This window comes from Diceros bicornis, chromosome 10, assembly GCF_020826845.1.
Source record: "Diceros bicornis minor isolate mBicDic1 chromosome 10, mDicBic1.mat.cur, whole genome shotgun sequence".
NCBI classification, from domain to species: domain Eukaryota; kingdom Metazoa; phylum Chordata; class Mammalia; order Perissodactyla; family Rhinocerotidae; genus Diceros; species Diceros bicornis.
This window is the reverse complement of record NC_080749.1, coordinates 56,598,982-56,620,914: the sequence shown is the minus strand read 5'-3', so window position 1 is coordinate 56,620,914 and position 21,933 is coordinate 56,598,982. Positions and strand designations below refer to the sequence as shown.

At 35.4% G+C, this 21,933-nt stretch overlaps 1 protein-coding gene across 4 annotated transcripts in view; it reads left to right on the top strand.

The window, feature by feature from the left end:
* LNPK (lunapark, ER junction formation factor) overlaps positions 1–21,933 on the top strand; it is a 75,389-nt gene that overhangs the window by 45,322 nt on the left and 8,134 nt on the right. For 3 of the 4 annotated variants that reach the window (XM_058549302.1, XM_058549301.1, XM_058549304.1), the window contains exons 9-12: positions 11,185–11,397; positions 19,516–19,621; positions 20,878–20,948; positions 21,742–21,912. In XM_058549302.1, the coding sequence (XP_058405285.1) occupies positions 11,185–11,397; positions 19,516–19,621; positions 20,878–20,948; positions 21,742–21,912 (561 nt within the window). The remainder of the gene's footprint in view (positions 1–11,184; positions 11,398–19,515; positions 19,622–20,877; positions 20,949–21,741; positions 21,913–21,933) is intronic. The other variant, XM_058549303.1, reaches the window with a different exon arrangement.

Below are 21,933 nucleotides of genomic sequence, written 5' to 3'. Positions count from 1 at the left end.
ATTTTGAGCTTTGTTTGTTCTTATTTTTCCAGTTCCGTTAGGTGCACTCTTAGATTGTTTGAGATTTTTCTTGTTTGTTGAGATAGGCCTTTATTGCTATCAACTTCCCTCTTTGAACCGCTTTTGCTGTATCCCATAAATTTTGGCATGTTGTATTTTCACTTTCATTTGTCTCCAGGTATTTTTTGATTTCTCCTTTGATTTCTTCATTGACCCAATCGTTTGTTCCATAGCATTTTGTTTAATCTCTGCATATTTGTGGCTTTTCTGATTTTCTTCCAGTAGTTGATTTCTAGTTTCATACTGTTGTGGTCAGAAAAGATGCTTGGTATTATTTCAGTCTTCTTAATTATATTGAGACTTGTTTTGTGGCCTAATATGTGATTTATCATGGAGAATGTTCCATGTGCATTTGAAAAGAGTGTGTATTGTGCAGTTTTGGGATGGAATGTTTTATATGTCTACTAAGTCCAGCTGGTCTAGTGTGTCGTTTAAGGCCAGTGTTTCCTTATTGATCTTCTGTTTGGATGATCTATCCATTGATGTAAGAGGAGTGTTAAAGTCCCTTACTATTATTGTAATGCTGTCTATTTCTCCTTTTATGTCTGTTAATGATTGCTTTATATATTTAGGCTCTCCTATGTTGGGTGCATAGATATTTACAAGAGTTATATCCTCTTGTTGGATTGTTCCCTTTATCTTTATGTAGTGTCCTTCTTTGTCTCTTGTTACAGTTTTTGTTGTAAAGTCTATTTTGTCTGAGATAAGTATTGCTACTCCAGCTTTCTTTTCATTTCCATTTGCATGGAATATCTTTTTCCATCTCTTCACTTTCAGTTTGTGAGTGTCTTTAGGTCTGAAGTGTGTCTCTTGTATGCAGCATATATATGGGTCTTGATTTTTTATCCAATCAGCCACGCTATGCCTTTGGATTGGAGCATTTAGTCCATTGACATTTAAAGTAGCTATTGATAAGAATGTGCTTATTGCCAGTTCATTACTTTTTTTCTTGGTGTTTTAGTAGTTCTTCTCTGTTCCTTTCTTCTTTTCTTACTCTCTTTCCTTTTGGTGTGATGTCTTTCTTTAGTATTATGTTTGGGTTCCTTTCTCTTAATTTTTTATATATTTATTGTAGATTTCTGGTTTGTGATTACCATGAGGTTCATATATAATAACCTATGTATATAACAATCTGTATTAAGTTGATGGTCTCCTTGCTAAAAGCTCTACTCTTATACTCCCCTCCTCCCACATTTTATGTTTTTGATATCATATCTAACCTCTTTTTTTGTTCGTGTGTATCCATTACCCTCTTATCATGGAAATAGATAATTTTAGTACTTTTGTCTTTTGACCTTCATATTAGCTTCATAGGTGGTTGATCTGCTACCTTTGTTGTATTTTAACCTTCACCAGTGATTTTATTGCTTTTTTTTTTTTTTAAGGTTTTATTTATTTTTTCCCCCCAAAGCCCCAGTAGATAGTTGTATGTCATAGCTGCACATCCTTCTAGTTGCTGTATGTGGGACGCGGCCTCAGCATGGCCAGAGAAGCGGTGTGTTGGTGCACGCCTGGGATCCGAACCCAGGCCGCCAGCAGCAGAGTGCGTGCACTTAACCACTAAGCCACGGGGCCCGCCCTGCTTTTTTTTTTTTGATAATTTTCTTATTCCTATTTGTGATCTTCTCTTTTCCACTTAAATAAGTCCCTTTAGCATTTTTTGTAAAGCTGGTTTCTTGGTGATAAACTCCTTTAGTTTTTGCTTGTCTGGGAAACTCTTTATCTCTCCTTCCATTCTGAATGATAACCTTGCTGGGTAGAGTATTCTTGGCTGTAAGTTTTTTCCTTTCAGCACTTTAAATATATTGTGCCAGTCCCTTCTAACCTGTAAGGTTTCTGCTGAGAAGTCAGCTGATAGCCTTAAGGGGTTTCCTTTGTATGTAACTTGTTGCCTTTCTCTTGTGGCTTTTAGAATTCTCGCTTTATCTCTAATTGTTGACATTTTAATTATAATGTGTCTTGGTGTGGGCCTTTTTGGATTTATCTTGTTTGGTGCTCTCTGTGCTTCCTATATCTGGATGTCTGTTTCCTTTCTTAGGTTAGAAAAGCTTTCAGCTATTATTTCTTCAAATAGATTCTCTGCCCCTTTGTCTCTCTCTTTTCCTTCTGGAACACCTGTAACAGATGTTAGTGCACTTGATGTTGTCCCAGAGGTCCCTTAGACTGTCCTCATTCTTTTTAATTCTTTTTTCTTTTATCTGTTCAGCTTGGGTGATTTCCTCTAGTCTTTCGTCCAGCTCACCGATCCGTTCTTCTGTATCATCTACTCCCCTATTGAATGCTCTACTGAATTTTTCATTTCCAGTATTACAGTATTATATTCTTCATTTTTTTTTTTTTTTTTTTGTGAGGAAGACCTGCCCTGAGCTAACATCCAATGCCAATCCTCCTCTTTTTTGCTGAAGAAGACTGGCCCTGGGCTAACATCCGTGCCCATCTTCCTCTACTTTATGTGGGACGCCGCCACAGCACGGCTTGCCAAGCGGTGCGTCAGTCCATGCCTGGGATCCAAACCGGCAAACCCCAGGCTGCCGGAGCGGAATGCGCGCGCTTAACCTCTTGCACCACTGGGCTGACCCCTTGTATTCTTCATTTCTGATTGATTCTTTTTTATATTTTCCAATTCTTTGTTGAAGTTCTCACTGAGTTCATCCACTCTTCTTCCAAGATCAGTGAGCATCCTTATGACTCTTTGTTTGAATTCTTTGTCAGATAGATTGTTTATTTCTGTTTCGTTTAGTTCTTTTTCTGGAGTTTTGGCTTCTTCCCTTACTTGGAACATATTCCTTTGTCTCCTCGTTTTGCCTCTTTCTCTGTGCTTATATGTATTAGGTAGGTCAGCTAAGTCTCCCAATCTTGGAGAGGTAGCCTCATGTAAGAGATGCCTTATGAGGCCCAGCAGTGTGCTTCCCTCTCATCGCCAGTTCAGAATGTTCCAGGAGTTTCCCCTGTGTGGGCTATGTGTGTCCCTCTGTTATGGCAGGGTTGTTCTTGCTGCAGGTGTCTGGGGAGGCTAGGGTACCCCTGGCCGGGTTGTAATGCTCAACTGTGTGTGGCTGCTATGGTCCTTTCAGTCACTTTATTGGGCATGGGGAGCTCCAGCACAGTTGGCTGCAAGGTCTAACAGCACATTCCTGTTGCAGTTTTTCTGTTAAGTGGGTAGGCCCCCAGTGTGGCTGGTTGCTAGGTTCAGGGGCTTACAATTGCTGTGGGCCTCTGGCCTGCAAGGCTGTTGTCAGGTCTCTCAGGGTGGCAGCTGAGTGGGCCCAGCCCCAGGCATGGGAGCACCCAGTTGTTTCAGGCTTTGGAAGGTGGGGCCAGTCCCCTTTGTGGCTGTTTGAGAAGCACAAGTCTCCTGCAGCTGACAGGCCCCACTGCCCGCAAGGCCACACACCTCATCAACACAGTCCTGCCCTGTGCGCATGCCCTGACCCACTGAAGTGGACTCAGTCGCCCCACTGCAGAGGCCCCACACACTCCACCAACCCAGGCCTGCCCCTCATGCATGCCCTGCCCTGCAGAGGCGAACCCACTTGCCTGGTTGCAGATGTTCCAGGCACCCCACCTATGTGGGCCCACAAGTTGCCTGAGGGCTTTCTGTTGGGTAGGACCAGTCTCTAGGGCAGGCTACCTGCCCTGGCTGAGCTGAATTAAACTGGTGCTCTAGTGGGTCGGGCAGGCCACTGTCCTAACAGGCCAGGCGAAGAACTCCAATGGCGTCTGCCAGCATCCGTGTCAGCATGCCTATACTCCATCACAATAATGGATGGCGCCAATGTCTCCATCCCTGGAGAAGTCTCATCCCTCACCAAGATGCTCCCAGAGTGTATCAGGTGAGTCTTTTTTCACCAAAGGACTGTGCACCTTTCTTTCTGGTGATTTTACTTTGCTTTCTAAAACAGGTGAATTTGTGCATGGGCTCTTTAAGAGCAGGCTCTTTTTTTTCCCCCTATGTCCAATAGCTTTTCTGGGGGCATTCCCCATTGTATTTAATAGCCAGCAAAGCCAGGTATTATGACACTCCTCTTGGTTATGCTGAGACCAAAAGCTGCTTATTGTGATAACGCTCCCCTGCTTAGATCCCCCACTCCCCCAGGGGAGGCTTCGTGCCTTAAGGTTGCTCCCGGCCAGCTGTGAAGTGTCACAGCTAGAAGGTAGCTTTTTTCTCTCCAGGAAGGAATTTCTGCCTCTTCCACCTCAGTCAGCACTGTCCCTTGTTGTGGAGGTTCTTTTTATACATTTTTCAGTTCTCTCTTAGGGGTAATTGTTCCAAGAGTAGTTGTAAATTTGTTGTGTCTGTAGGAGGAGGTGAGTTCAGAGTCTGCCTATGCCGCCATCTTGATACCATCTGGAAACTTTTTTTAGAATTCATGAGTTTTGTTTAAGTGTTGTAAAATAGTAATTTACCCAGTGAGACCTTGGTGAACTGCAAGGTGCAGGTTGTTTGAAGTTGAGAAAGGTAGGAGACAAACTAGAGTAGAAATAAATCATCAAGGTGATGAAAAACGTAGATGTAGAGGTAAAGAAGTATAAAGCAAAATATAGGGTTAATTTAAAAAGCAAAACAATACGGGCCAGCCCGGTGGTATAGTAGTTAAGTTCACACGCTCTGCTTTGGCAGCCCGGAGTTTGTGGGTTCGGATCCTGGGTGCAGACCTACACACCACTCATCAAGCCATGCTGTGGCGGCATCCCACATACAAAATAGAGGAGGATTGGCACAGATGTTAGCTCAGGGACAGTCTTCCTCAAGCAAAGAGAGGAAGATTGGCAACAGATGTTAGCTCAGGGCCAATTTTTCTTACCAAAAAAAAAGCAGAACAACACGGCAAACTCAACTAAAGGCTAGCAAGTGGTAGGTGTTATTAGCAAATTTTCTGTTTGGAGCTAGCTTTTTTGCATGGTCTCCTGAAGTTAGGCTGAAATTCTTTTTTTTTTTCCCCCAAAGCCCCAGTAGATAGTTGTATGTCATAGCTGCACATCCTTCTAGTTGCTGTATGTGGGGTGCGGCCTCAGCATGGCCAGACAAGCGGTGCGTCGGTGCGCGCCCGGGATCCGAACCTGGGTCGCCAGCAGCGGAGTGCGCGCACTTAACCGCTAAGCCATGGGGCCGGCCCTAGGCTGAAATTCTTGATTGCAGCAGGCAACATAAATTCAGCTGATTAACAATCTTAATTCCATCTGGAATTAAGATGGAAAGTTCCATTTGGAACTTTATCCCCTTGCATGTCATATAATATATTTACTTACTGATGAGGATGTGGATATGTTTGGGAGGCCATTATTCTGCCTACTACACCATGTAAGTTGGGTAATAGGCAGTTGGAAATTTGATATTGATATGCAGGAGTAAAGTAAATTCATTTCATAGATCTTTATTAAGCTCATACTCTGTGCCAGTTACCTTGCCACATCCTGGGGCTACAAAGATGTAGTTCCTGCCTGTTCGCTCTTGGTTAAAAAGGGTATGCACATGTAAATAACAACACACTAAGGACCACAATGAAGGTAGGCACAAATCACAATGCATTATAAATTTTAATAACAATTTGCTTTGAGAGCATGTTGGGAAAGGACTCTTCAGATTCATTCCATGTTCAAAGATAAGAAGAGAGAAACAACTTGGTACCTTGAGGGACTGCAAATAGAGCCATATGCCCAAACAAAAAGCTTTATATGAAGGAGGGATAATTATGAAGGATTTTGTATGCAACGTTATGGAGTTTGGGACTTTATCTTGTATGGAACATGGAAAGCCACTGGGGGCTTTGCATTTTAGATCAAGTTTGCATTTTAGAAAGAACACTTTTTTTTTTTTTTTTGGTAACATGCAGAATGGATTGGAGAGAGAAAGGGTGAAGACGTAGAGATCAATTAGGTTATCATCTAATATAGGTAAGAAATAAAGGCCTGCACTAGATAAAGTTGTGGCAAAGGAGTTGAAAAAGGGAGAGATTTAAGAGATAATTCAGATTTAAGAGTAGATTGATAGGACTTGATGGCATTTAGATTTGGCAAATGGGGAGTGGAAGGAGGAGTCAAGATATCACCTAGGTTTTTGGCTTGGGTAACTATTTTAGATGTTAGTGTTTTAAGTAAGATAAGAAACATAAGAATTGGAGTAGGTTTGTGTAGAAGATAATGAATTTGCTTTTGGATCTGTTGAGTGGGAGTTACAACCTTGTGGTGCAGTTTATAGGTAGTTAATTATTTCATATGGAGCTCAGGAAAAATGTTGAGGTTCTAGATACAGATTAGCAATCATTAGGAAGTTTAGGTGATAGTTACTGAAACCATGGGATTGAGTAAAACGGGGGAAAGAGAATAGAATAAGAGGACCTATGGCAGAACCCCAGGGAACATTAACATTTAAGGGTAGATGGAGAAAGAGAAGCCCAGGAAAAAGACAGAAAGAATGATCAGAGTTAAAAGCAGGACTAATCTGGCATCTAGAAAGTTGAGGTGTTGTAGGGATGGTATCCACTGTCATAGTCTGCAGAGGGTCAAGTAAGTAGAAGACAAATGTGGCCATTGAATCAGGCAGGTTGTACAACAGAGTGAGGGCATTGTTATAAAAACTGAGATTTGAATCCTGGCTCCATCTCTAATTTTACTGCGAGACTTTTGGCAAGTTACATAGCTTCTGAGCTTTGGTTTCTTCTTTTGAAAACTGAGGATAGGAGTTATGTCCAAGAGTTTGCCTAAACATTAGATGAAACTAGTAAACTCACATAAAGCACCTAGTGTGGTTCCTAGCAGATAACAGGGATTTGATAAAGAGTAGCTTATGATAATAACAGTAATGGTGATATTATAAGTTTGTTGGTAACCAAAGCAATGGTAGTTTCAGTGGTGGGTGATACTGTGGTAGCTACGAAGGAGGACAAAAAACCAGATTGCGTTAGGTTGAGGAGTGAAATGTTGGGCAAGTATTTCTTTTTTTTTTTTTTTCAAAAAGCTTTGCCTCTATGGGAAAGAAGAGGTTATGGAGTCATTTTTCTTAATAAAAAGCCGTCAACCTATTGAGAAAACAATTTTAGTAGAGAATTAGTGCAGAAGCAGAATTTAAAGGAGTTTAGTGTGAGTAGGATGTGAAGAAGATGATACAGTGAATGTAGACCTCAGAAAATTTTGAAAGTAAAGAGAAGAGATGTCAGATGCATGGTCTTGATTATTTTGATTATTTAAAGGAATCATATTTATATAAATTTAGACAACAGAGATCTGAATTTATAGAAATTCAAAAATAGAAACTCTCTGGAAGATATATTCCCATGCTCCATCTAACTACATCTCATAATCACACTTACAAACAGCCAAATTCACTCTGAATTTAAGAGTCTTCACATCTGCATATGTGCATCATTCATAGGCTTAAAGATTTTTTTTTCTTCTCATTACTAGAATCATAGTTATTGAAATTTTTTCTCATGAGGCTTAGAACCGGACACAATAGTTCAGAAAGTCTTTGACCAAGGAAAATAAGAGGATTGTCTTTGTTGTTCTTCCAATACTCTTTAAAGAAATTCGAGATCCAGAGTGGATACAAGACTTTTTAGTTCACATATGGAACTAGTGGTATTAGCTAGGATGAAAATCCAGGCCTCCTAACTGTTGTATGGTGTTTTTCCTCTACAGCTTAATACCAAAACAAAGACAAAACCTACCAGTATGTAAAGAATCAGTACTTAAAAATCTGATAAATTAAGAGATAATTATTTGTATTATAGAATGTGCATCTCAAGAATTATTTAATAGCAATCTAGAGATAGATTTAAGTTTTTACGTAAATTGTGAATTTACACATTTAAACAAGTTCATAAATAACTTTAGGAAAATATTTGTTAATAAGTATCTATATTTATTTTAATAATTGCTTTTGAAATTCTAGATTGCTTGTTTTTGATTTATTATAATCTCTGGAACCTTTAAATGTATACTACTTCAAATAGTTATTGCTTATTAAGTACTTTTCCTGTGCTTGCTCTGGCTGAGCTCTGTGCATTGGTTATCTCATTTACTCTTCATAACAACCATAAGAGGTAAGTATTCTCATTATGAGGAAGCTGAACTGAGAGATGTCATCAACTTAGAAAAGGCTCCATGCCCATCTAATAAACAGGGTGGCGCTAAAATTTAAATCAAGATGGTTTGATCCCAGAGTCTATGCTTTTAACAACTATCCTGTTTTAATCATTATTTTAAACTTTGTTTTCTTCCTTATGTTTATTGTAATATAGTAGTTTTTAATCTCATTTTGATTCTATCTGCTTCATTTCAAATTTAAAAATATAGACATGTCCTCATACTCAGTGAGTATGATTTTTATTGAATCATTGATTGATCACTGATAAGGAAGTTAAAACATCTTCCAATCAAGCATTGACCTTATGGAACACTCCTTATAATACTTTTCCAGACTGATGTGGAATGCTTGGTAAATCTTTTTGGTGGATGGCATTTTGCATTTAAATGCAGGAAATTTTGAATATAACCATTATGACTACTTTGTTGAGTACTAGAAACTTTTTAGAATAATTATAATACAAAGCATTTGTGAATGGCAAGTGGCTAAAAGTAGACAAATCTTGGATATTTTAAATTGAGACTACCAGAATATTTCATAACACTTTACCAAATATAGATTTGGTATTGCCAGCTATTTTCAGTAATTGATACTGTAACTCTTTGTTACCTGCTTTTCCTTTGAAATCGATGAAACTGTTTTCTTCCTTTCCTGACTCTTCTACATCATTTTTCTCCTTTTTCTGCCTAAATTTAGATTTAGGAATTACTAGGCCAAATCTCTTTTATGGAATGCTAGACGTGGTGGTCTTTGTTAACTAGTTATAGACCTCACCTTTGAGTAGCACATGAGTGATGTTAAAAGAGTACTTTAATTTTCACAGGGTAAGTGCACATTCAGAGGAAGTCTTTGTTCAAGAAGTGAAAGAGTAATAGCTAATTTTAATATAGTCTAATAAATGTTAAACTTTTATTTATCTGGAAGAAAAATGTCATTTTTTGAATTATGTTTTATCTGAAAATCAGCTGAAAAGTGATTTATAGTATTTGATGCCTTATTTTTAAAAAATAATTTAAATGACCAAATCTTAATATGATTTCATTGATCTCAGTACCTTTTGCAGCAATTTAATGGCTTTCATAATGTGTAACCACCTTTTAAAATGTTCCTTGTGAGTAAAAGATAATTGACTAGCTAATTTGAAGGATATATTAGGTTACAATTTGTCCAGGTAAAATCTGAAATTTTCTATATAAACTGCATGGAAAATAGGCAAATATAAAGACAATTCCATTTTTATAATGATGACATGCTTGTAATTTATTATTGCAGTGGCTAGGTTAGAGACTAAATTAAGAACCAATGGAGGGCTGGCCCCGTGGCTTAGCGGTTAAGTGCGCACGCTCCGCTACTGGCGGCCCAGGTTTGGATCCCGGGCACGCACCGCTTCTCCAGCCATGCTGAGGCCGTGTCCCACATACAGCAACTGGAAGGATGTGCAACTATGACATACAACTATCTACTGGGGCTTTGGGGGAAAAAAAGGAGGAGGATTGGCAATAGATGTTAGCTCAGAGCCAGTCTTCCTCAGCAAAAAGAGGAGGATTAGCATGGATGTTAGCTCAGGGCTCATCTCCCTCACAAAAAAAAAAAAAAAAAAGAACCAATGGATATTAGTTGGTCCCAGTAATTACCATTAAATGCTCCTTTGAAAATACTTAGTTGTGTGAAAATAGTCATCTGAAATAATATTTATTCAAGAAATGTGAGCTATTAGTTTACAAACATTATCTTATTTAATCCTCATAACAATTCTATGAGTTGAGAATATTATTATCTTAATTTTACAGTGAAATTAACCCATCTGAGGTCATGTAGCTACAGCCAGATTGTAACCAAACCTTTCTGACCACAGAGCCCAGGTTCTTAACTAGTAGTAGACTAGGTTGTAGTAAACTGAAATCTGATGTTAGAGCTGTACTTTTGATTGCAGTGAACTTTCCATGTCAAATAGAGTCCAAATCTAAGTATTTTGCTTTGAGAAGTATATACTTTTACCAATTATGCCAATTAAAATTTAACTTCTTTAGTTTCAGCCTATTTCAGGATTTGTGATAATTTAATGTGGTATGTGGAATTAAAAAGCTATGAGTACCTTTTTACTTGAGATCTTACCGTGAACATTCAAGTAAGATATTGATGGGAATGGGGAATGATAGAATTGAATTTTATGTTATCGAGTAGGGGATCATGAAACTTTCTGTAAAGGACCAGATAGTAAATATAGTAAATGGCTTTGAGAGCCATATGGTCTCTGTTGCAACAATGCAACTCTTCTAAAGCAGCCATGGACAATATGTAAACAGAAGAGTGTTATTGTATTTCAATAAAACTACAAAAAGAGGCAGCAGCCTGGATTTGGCATATTTGCCATAAATTACAAAATCTTGTAATTTCTGCAACTAAATGATAAGATTTATTTATAATGATACATTGTTTATGCAGAGTTGAAGGTTTTTTTAATTGAATGTACTGGCAAAAAACGTTTACCAAAAACATAGTAATAGTATAAAGGAGAATGAGAATGGTTCCTAATATAAAGAACACTTTTTCAGCATTTCTGTGACTAATACTTAGATTAATTACTTCATAAATTTTTTGATAATTCCAGAATATACTTATTCACTCATTTCCTGGAGTTACCATTTTTTGTCTTGAAAAATAAATCTCCAGTTTTCACTAATTCTGATAAACTTTCTTTCCTTTGTCATAAATTAGGAAAGATTATTGTAAAAAGACGACACATAATTGGGTGATTTTATTTTATTTGAACTTATTTTGAAAAGTAATATCAGTAGGTAGAGTTAGACTAAGGCTTGTTGTGTAAATATATGCAGTTGAATTGTAGGTTCAGAAATGGAGTACTCTGTTATAGTCAGTTTTCAATGTTATTTTATAGATTTCTTATTATTAGCAGTTTTGACCTTACAGATGCCTTTTGGTGCCACAAAACTTTATTAAATGTAAGTGATTTGTTGTATTGGCAATGTGGTATTTGGATATTTAGTCTAGTATATACTTTTTATTCTTATTCTCAGAGATTCGTCAGCGCACTGCAGCTCAAAGAAACCTTTCTCCAACACCAACAAGCTCTAGCCAGGGCCCTCCGCCACAAGTTCCAGTATCTCCTGGACCACCAAAGGACACTTCAGCCCCTGGTGGACCCCCAGAAAGAACTGTTACTCCAGTCCTATCATCAAATGTGTTACCAAGACGTCTTGGATCCCCTGCTACTTCAGTGCCTGGAATGGGTAAACAGAGCACTTAATGTTATTTACAGTTTATATTGTTTTCTCTGGTTACCAATAAAACGGGCCATTTTCAGACAGTATGGAAATGGCATTTCATTTGGAAATAGCAGAGCAGTTATCTGATTAAGCAGGAGTTCCATATTCAATTAGCCATAACTCTTTACAGCTGGCACCTTGTGATACTGAAACCTATTTCTTGAGCTCATTTAACTGTTATGGCTTCTTTGTTTAAATGGCAATAAAACTTTGTGGATTCTGTAGTAACAGTATAGCATATCTTTTTATATTCAGCTTTAGAATGGCTCCAGATTTAGATAAAATAGGGATAGAAGAGAAGACTTTGGGAATATATTCATGCTTTTTGCTAAACCCTTCACGTATATTTTTAAACATGACGATTACTTGACATATTTCAGGAAGAATATTCCTGCATTGTAGTATTTAATACTACTATTGTTAATATGGGCTGGTAGATTTTTCTTTTTCTAAGACATAGAACTTTCGTATTTTCTGACAGATACTTTAGCATAAAGTCCTATTAAATTAACATACTGCCTTTATTACTATTTCATTTCTTTGGATTCTCTTTTTTCAGCGTATAGATCTCTAGGGGAAGAGGCCACTTTTGAAGCGTAATAGATTATATTCCCCTGCAACTTTGGAGTGTGACTGGGATATGGAAGTCTGTTGCTTCAGCAGATCACATTATTTTATGTAGATTTCCATGTCAGATTCTTGAATATGATAGTAAACTATTTATCTTATTTTAGGATATTCTAATTTAGATTACTTTGGTATTGCATGACTAATTACTAACATAATTTATAATGATTTTGAGGCTAGTCAGTAGTTGATATCAGGTATTCAGGGCACTTGTGTAATAAAATCAATAAGTAATCCAAATGTTACTATTACAGTAGATTTTTTTCCTGCTTTTCCTTGAAAAAAAGATGCATAAGATTTTAGAAAACTATTAATTTATAAAAAAATTAAGGAAGCTGTCTACAAATGAAATGTATACAAATCATAACTTTTAAAGTAGTTATTGAAAAAATACTTTTAAACTTGACATATAATGATGTCACTTAAGGCAGCTGTATATTTTGTGAAATTGAGAAAAATTAAATTGAAAATTATTCATCTTTCAGTTGTTATCTGGTTGATTTGAGATACCCATGATTTGTAAAGTAACATTCTTAGTTTAATAAAAGACCTTTTTTTTGTGAGAATGCATGAATTATATATATTTGTATATCTAACTAGTTTTAAAGAAATAAAAGTTTTAACAATTTATGTAAAAGTAATAAAAACTGTATTGCACATGTAAGAATAGGGTTACAGAAGGAACATGGCCTTAATTTTGTGATCATGTAAATATAACATATTTTACTAAAGTTTTTAATTAGTTTCTGTGTAAAAGACTGTGTTTAAGTTGTACGTTGCCAAAAATATGAATCAGTTAAGTGATTTCTTATAGAGAAGATTAATAATTCATTTCTTCATTATGCCATATTTGTAGAAGAGAATCAATTTAATGTGTATTACCACAGGGCTCCCATATGTTTGAAAATTAATAACCAGCAGGTACTTGATAATTTGCCAAGCTGTGTAAAAATGACCAGTATTCCTACAATGATTGCTCTTGATGTTTGTATTAATTACTGTTATCCATAACAGCATGAATACAAAGATGCAGTATTTTAAAAGTTATTAGAATACAAGGGGTTTAAGATATTTTTATGAAATATGTTGTTTTATGTATCTAGATTCCTTTATGGACATTTTCATTTTAAACATGTAGAAATAAAATAATCCAGCAAAAGTTAAGTTGGCTTAAATGCTTTCAAAATCTAATTAGGCATGCTAATTCAAGTTGAAAATTTAATAATGAGGGATGACATTTAATGTCTGCATTCAAGTTTATTTAATTTTATTTTATTTTTTGTGAGTAAGATTAGCCCTGAGCTAACATCTGTTGCCAATCCTCCTCTTTTTGCTGAGGGAGATTGGCCCTGAACTAACATCTGTGCCCATCTTCCTCTATTTTATATGTGGGACGCCTGCCATAGCATGGCTTGATAAGCGGTGCGCGGGTCCGCGCCTGCGATCCAAACCTGTGAACCCTGGGGCACTGAAGCGGACCAGGTGAACTTAACCACTCTGCCACCAGGCCAGCCCCTCAAGTTTATTTTTTGATGATAAAGATTGAAAGTTGTTAGTACAAGTAAACCAATAACTTATCTGATGAAATCTGAAAAATGTACTTGATTTGTAATACTAAGAACTTAGTCTAGAACCTAGATTTATTTACTAATAGCTATAATTTTGACATTTGCCCTTTTTAAGATGGTAACAGCTTTTAGATTTGTGAATATTTCCAAAGGAAATCTCTTTTTCTTATCCTTTAAAATATTAATATGGTATTGCCACCCTAAAGCCATTCTTGAATGCTTTAAAGTTTTTGTTTAAATGACTGTGACTTGTTTCACAGTCATCTTGAAAACTTTGTATCCTAATATTGCAAGGCTTGTTCCAGCAAGGCCTCATTTTGTTTCAAAGTCTTCTGTGAGGTCTCCATGTAAACCTCCATTGCTGCCCATCTTACTCTTAGGTTCATCCTGCCTTGTTTTGCAAAGGGAAACATCATATCACATCTTATTTTATTCTCTCACTTTCTTCTCAGTTCCCTCTTCCGTGTTGTCTCTCAGTTCAGAATATCTTCTGCAAACAGTTCTCTTTCAGTTTTCAGAGACTGTTGAGTTACAATTCATAAAGTTTGTGTGACTCTCTATTTTTGTTACTACTGTTTTTATATGATGTAAATCATTAACTAAATTCTAGGTTATTCTTCCACTTCCCACTCTCCATTTGTCTCTTCTAATATTGACTAATTTATTACATGAACACAGCATGTTTCTCCATTTATTTAAATCTTTAGTGTCTGTCAGCAGTGTTTTATAGTGTTCAGTGTTTGGTTTTGCACATTTTTTTGTAAAATGTACATCTAATGATTTCATATTTTTGATCGTATTGTAAATGGTATTGTTTTGTTAACTATTTGCAATTATTCATTGCTCATATATATAGAAATACAAATGATTTTTGTATATTGATCTTTTATCTTGCTAAACTCACTTATTAGTTCTAATAGCTTTTTTATAGATTCCATAGTATTTTCTACATAGAATATCACATTGTCTGTGAATAAAGACAGTTCTACTTCTTCCTTTTTAATCTGGATTCCTTTTATTTCTTTTTCTTGCTTTATTACACTGGCTAGAACCTTTATTACAATGTTGAATGAAAGTGGTGAGAGCAGATGTCCTTGCCCTATTGCTGATCTTAGGAGGAAAGCAATTACTTTTTCACCTTTCAATGTGATGGTAGCTGTAGGGTTGTTTTTTTTAAATAGAGAACCTTTATTAGGTTGAGGAAGTACCCCTCTATTCCTAATTAGCTGAAGGTTTTTATCGTATGTGGTGATGGATTTTGGCAAATGCTTTTTCTGCATTTATTGAGATGCTCATATGGGGTTTTAGTTTATGTTTTTCAACGCCTGTTCGTATAGTGAAATACATTGATTTTTAAATGTTAGACCACCTCACTTTCCTGGGATAAATCTCACTTGGTCATGATGTTTTGTTTTGTATATATATTGTTGGGTTCGGTTTGCTAAAATTTTGTTAAAAATATTTACATCAATTTTCCTTAGGCATATTGGTCTGTAGTTTTTTTTTTCTTTTTCCTTGTAATGTCTTTGTCTGGTTTTGGTATCAGAGTCATGCCAGCCTCACAGTATGAGAAAGTTTTCCCTCATCTTCAGTTCTATAGACAAGTTTGTGTAGAATTGATATTATTTCTTCCTTAAATGTTTGGCAGAATTTACAGTTTGGAGTCTCTGGGTCTGGTGTTTTCTTTGTGGAAAATTTTTTTTTTTTTAACTAAAAACTCAGTTTTTTTAAAAGAAAGACTACAGATTAATATGCTTCATGAACATAGTTGGAAAAATTCTTAAAATTTTAGCAAATTGAGTAGTTGTCTATTTCTTGTTGAGTGAGCTATGGTAGTTTGGTAGTCTTTCAAAACATTTGTCTATTTCATCTAATTTAGAGAATGTATTAAAGATATTCATAATATACCCTTATTATCCTTTTTACTTTTTCTTTTTTTTGGTGAGGAAGATCAGCCCTGAGCTAACATCCATGCCAATCCTCCTCTTTTTGCTCAGGAAGACTGGCCCTGAGCTAACGTCTATTGCCAATCCTCCTCCTTTTTTTCCCTTTTTCTCCCCAAAGCCCTGCCAGATAGTTGTATGTCATAGTTGCACTATCCTTTTAATGTTTTTACAATTTGGGTTTATGCCATTTCTCTCATTCCTGATGTTTGTATTTTCCCTCTTTTTTTTCCTGATTAGTTTGGCTAGAAGTTTATCAATTTTATTGATCTTCTCAAAGAACCAGCTTTTCTCTATTATTTTTGTATTTTCTATTTTATTAATTTCCTCTCTGATCCTTATTATTTATTTTATTCTGTCTACCTTGAGTTCATTTGCTCTTCTCTGTTAGTTTCTTAAGGTGGAAGCTGAATTCATGGATTTTAGACCTATCTTCTTTTGCAGGTGTTTAGTATTAAAGGTGTTTAGAGTTATAAATTTTCCTCTAAGTACTGCTTTAGCTGCATATCATAAATTTGATGTTGTTTTTTCATTTTCATTTAGTTAAAAATACTCTCTAATTTCTCTTTTGATTTTTTCTTTGAACCCTGATTATTTATGTGTATGTTATTTAGTCTCCAAATATTTGGACATTTTCCTGATGTCTTTCTGTTGCTGATTTCTGATTTAAATTCTATTGTGGTCAGAAAACATACTTTGTATTATTTGAATCTTCTTAAATATATTGAGACTTGTTTTATGTTTCAGAATATCATCTGTCTCGGTAAATGTTTTATATTCACTTGAAAAGAATATAAATTCTGTTCATTTTGGGTAGAGGGGCTCTCAATGTCAATTAGGTCAAGTTGATAGTAGATAGTGTTGTTCAAGTCTTCTGTGTCATTACTGATTTTCTGTTTGTTTATTCTGTCAGTTACTGGGGGAAGGCTATTGAAATCTCCAACTATAATTGTGTATTTGTGTATTTCTTTTTGTTCTATTAGTTTTTGCTTCATGTGTTTTGAAGCTCTGTTATGATGCACATATATGTTTAGGATTGTTATGTCCTGAATTGTTATGTTATTGAATTGACTCCTTTGTCATTATGAAATTACCCTTTTTATCTGTGATAACATTCTTTGCTCTAAAATCTACTCTGATATTAATATAGCTACTCCAGATTTCTTTTGATTAGTGTTAGTATATTTATATATTTTTTCTATCATTTACTTTTAACCTACTTGTTTTTGTATTTAAAATGGGTATTTTGTAAGCAGCATATATTGGGTCTTGCTTTTTTATCCATTCTGACAATCTTTGCCTCCTAATGATGATATTCAGGCCACATACATTTAATGTAATGATTGGTATGTTTGGGTTTGAGTTTAAATTTTTCTGTTATGCTATTTTTTTTCTATTAGTTTCATCTGTTTTGTTACCTTTCTCCTTGTTTTCTGCCTTCTTCTGGATTGAGCATCTTTTATGATTCCATTTAATCTTTTGTTGTTGTTGTTGCCTTTTTAGCTATATTGCTTTTTTGTGTTATTTTAGTGGGTGCTTTGGGGTTGACAGTATATATCTTCAATTCATCACAGTTCACCTTCAAGTGGTATGATACCAGTTCACATACAGTTTAAGAATCTAACAATAGTATAATTACCTTTCTCCTCACCTGACCTTTGTACTATTGTTGTCATCCATTTTACTTCTACATATATTATAAACCTCACAACAAATTGTTAATTTTTCCTTTAAGCCATCAATTATGTTTTAAAGAGGTTTAAATAATGAAAGTTTTGTATATTTACCCACATGATAACCATTTCAGGTACTCCTCTTTCCTTTGTGTAGATTCTGCTTTCTGTCTGGTGTCATTTTCCTTCTGCCTGAAGGACTTCTTTTCACATTTCTTTTTAACTAGTAGTGCAGTTCTGCTAGAGATGAAGTCTTTCAGTTTTGTATGTCTGAAAAAGTCTTCATTTTTAAAAGATGTTTTCACTAATACAGAATTCTAATTTGGTAGTTTTTCTTTCAGAACTTTAAAGATATTGTTTCATTGTCTTCTGGCTTTCTTATTTTCTGATGAGAAATCTGCTGTCCTTGTCTCTTTCTCTGTACATAATGTATCTTTTTCTGACTGCTTTTAAGATTTTCTCTTTATCACTGGTTTTAAGCAATTTGATTATGGTGTGCTTTGGTGCAACAGTATGTTTCTTGTGCTTAGGGTTTGTTGATATAATTGGATCTGTGGGTTTATAGCTTTCATCAAATTTGGAAAAATTTTGTGCATTATTTCTTCAAATATTTTTTCTTTTCCTTCTCTCTCCTCTTGTTCTGGACTCCAGTTACATGTATATTTGGCTGCTTGAGGTAGTTCTCTACAGCTTGCTGTTGATTTGGTCATTTAAAAAATTTTTTAGTTTTTTCTCTGTGTTGCATTTTGTATGGTTTCTATTGCTATATCTTCAAGTTTGCTAATATTTTTTTCTGTAATGTCCCAAACTGCTGTTCATCCCATCTGTGGATTTTTTCATCCTAGACATTGTAGTTTTCATCTGTAGAAGTTCAATTTGGGTGTTTTAAATTTTTCCGTGTCTCTACTTAACATATTGAATCTTTCCTCTAGATTCTCAAGCATATGGAATATAGTCATAATAAGTGTTAATATATTTGTCTACTAATTCTATCATCTCTGTCATTTCTTGGTCACTTTTGATTGATTTTTCTCACTGTGGGTTGTATTTTCCTGCTTATTTGCATGTCTAATAATTTTTGATTCGAAGCAAGACATTGTGAATTTTACCTTACTAGATGCTGGATATTTTTGTATCCCTATACAAAACTCCCCCAGATACTTACTCAATGACCTGTGTGAAGTTTTCCATTCGGAACAGGGGAACATGGGAACTCTGGTGGGAACATGCAATATTTTTGGCCCCATGTGAGTACTGTTACCTTTAATATTTTGGGGCAGTTTTTTCTCTGTCCTCAGGTAGTTTCCTCACATGCATGCACCAGTCAGTACTGTGCTGAATAGTCATGGGGATCCTCTGCAGATCTTTGGTGTTCTTGCTCTGTGCATTCTCTCCTCTCTGATACTCTTTCCTGTGAGCTCAGGCTGCCTTGGCCTCCCCAGAGTTCCAGCTTTATCTCCTCAACTCAGGGAGACTGATGCACTTCACCTGGGTTTACTCTCCCTGAGTTGCTGGCTGGAAACTCTCTCTAGGCAACAAGCTGGAGCAATTATAGGGCTCATCTTATTTGCCTTTTGTCTCTCAGTGATCTTTATCCTACATTGCCTGATATCCAGTGTCTTTAAAACTGTTGCATCATATATTTTGCGCAGTATTTTAGTTGTTTTAGGTTGGAAGGTAAATCTGACCCTTATTACTCTATTATGGCCCAAAGTGGAAATCTCCTAATTTATTATTACGTAAGCTTTTTATTTTTTATTTTTTTAAAGATTTTATTTATTTATTTATTTTCCCCCCAGAGCCCCAGTAGATAGTTGTATGTCATAGCTGCACATCCTTCTAGTTGAGGTATGTGGGACACAGCCTCAGCATGGCTGGAGAAGCGGTGCATCAGTGCGTGCCCGGGATCCGAACCTGGGCCGCCAGCAGCGGAGTGCACGCACTTAACCACTAAGCCACGGGGCCGGCCCTACATAAGCTTTTTAGAGTTTGGGCATTTTTAAAATTAGTTTGTACAGAACCCAACATAGTTTCATTTCTTAATAGATTATGTTGGTGGTTCTGATATAGCACATATTTAAACATATTTTTTTGTAGTATAGTATTTTTCATGAAAATTTGGATGCTCTACAGAGATTTATAAGAATATTAGTTTTGTTTTTTTAAAATCTTTTAAAAGTTCTGAGAAGCATAGGTAGTTCTTGGTAACTGAATTAAAATTTACATGTGTTTTATACGTGTAAATTTTATATGTATTTATTTATTTACTAGGTCTTCATCCTCCAGGTCCACCTTTAGCAAGACCCATTCTCCCCCGAGAACGAGGTGCTCTGGATAGAATTGTTGAATATTTAGTTGGTGATGGTCCACAGAACAGGTAATGTTTACTAGGGTGGTAGATAAATAAAAATGAAGAAAAAGTTTCTTGGTCAGGCGGGTGTGTGTGTGCAGATGCACTAGATGTTTTACAGTTTTGTGGCTCCTGTTTCTTGATTTTAGAACATGATGGAGTGTTTTATAGCCCTGCAAAAGAGTATATAGTGAATTGTTTTTCAGTAGGAGTTTGGATAAAGTATCTAGATAAAATGTAGAAAATGCATACATATATATATATGTAAAAGCAGAAAAAATATTATGACCTTACTGTATTATAACCTACTATAAAATTATTTTTAGAGAAATTGAATCATTTCATTGAAACTTTTAAACTTGAAGAAAACACAAGTAGTGAAAACTTAGTAGGTTGTAAGAAAATGTCAGTACTAGACTTGGTGATGGTGATAATTTTAATAACAATGAGGACAATTTACATGTATTTGGCACTTACAGTTTTCAAAATGCTTTTCCATTATTATCTTATTTGATCCTTAAAATAACTCTAGGAAGATAGGTATGATGTGAGCAGAGCAATTGTCATAGTATAGACTTTTGAAAAATTCCTAGGGTAGTAGAGTAGATATTTGATAAGGTTATTGGTTAATATTATCATTTTAATAAAGGGACTAGAATTTAATGTTAATATAATAATAGTATGTTATTCAAACAGGTAGAATGTTGTTTGATAGGGCTAAGTATTTCTTAAGTACATACACAGAGAACAGAGAGAGTATATAAATAGAAAATGAGGAAGATGTTTAAGCATAACTGGGATAGATACAGGAATCATGATGTACAGAAAGTAATTTTTGGACTGGACTAAACAAAATTAAATTCATTTCTTTACTGCAAGACTTCTCAGAGGTTTTAATAACATCCATTATGAATCTATAAGAGGTTCCATCTTTTCCAATCCTATCTGACCACAGATTTGGAGTCTGTCATCCCCAGGAATGTGTGGTAGGGAATACTGAAATTTAAGTGTTCTGTTATCAAATATGTTTCTGCTAACTTAGTAAGGATATATTCATTTGCTTAGTTTATTTTTAATTTGATATATAAATTATATTTTGAAATGATTGAATTTATGGCTGTTATGTTTAAAGAGTATTGTTTATTGTTTACTAAGTAATGTCTAATCTGTTATGACATACTTAGCTATGTTAAAATATAAATAGCTGTGATGGCTAAAGTAGCCTCTCCCATGGGCTTTGTTTGTATTTCTAACTGGTCTGTTCATATTTTCTTTTGGTGTAGGTATGCCCTTATATGTCAGCAGTGTTTTTCTCATAATGGCATGGCCTTGAAAGAAGAATTTGAATACATTGGTAAGAATTATTGGGCCGTTAGATTTAAATATTTTACTCTTAAATATTTTATTCTATGCCAATTCCTATGTAATATCGTTTTATTTTAGGGACTGTCTCTGTATATATTGTTCTGGCATATTGTCCTTATTTTAGAACACAGAGCAAAGCAGGAAAGACAACTCAGGTTTTTCCCTCATACAATGTACAACCTCTAGGCTAGTTATTCTCAGACTTCATTGTGCATCAGAATCACCCAAAGAGCTTTTAAAAATTATGATATCCAGGACCCAACTACAAAGAGTCTGCTTTAATTGATCTGGAATGGGGTCTAAGCATCAGCATTTTTTTTTAAAGCTCCTCAAATGATTCTCATATGCAGCCACTATTTAAAAATATACTTAACCAATTATGCTTCTCAAATATGACACACTACATTTTCTTGGGCAAATGAGCAAAGTTCTGGATTTTAAAATACCTAATGATTCTGGTGACTAGAAATATAATTTGTATAATACATTTCGATCATTGTTAATATTGTTTTGCTATTAGTTAACCTGCTATGTAACTCATCTTTTCTGCTTTAAAATTAGTATTCTAATTCTAATAATAATTAGAAAGTATGCTTTAAAATTAGCTTTGGTTAGAACACTTGCCATGATATTATTAAAACCACATGTCAGTTCACAAAGGATAAATAACTTTTGAAGGGTTCTTTGACTATTTGCAAAAGTAATCTTGAAAGTTATCTGATTAGTCCTTGAATTTTCTTTGGTTTGTGGTTTTGTTTATTTATTTTTTTAATTCTCTACAGCTTTTCGATGTGCCTACTGTTTTTTCTTGAATCCTGCAAGAAAAACCAGACCCCAGGCTCCAAGACTTCCAGAGTTTAGTTTTGAGAAGAGGCAGGCAGTGGAAGACTCAAGTTCGGTTGGTCACTTGCCTTCAGGAAGTGCTGTTTCATCAGAGAACCAGATCAGTGAAGGTATGAATATGTTAATTGAAA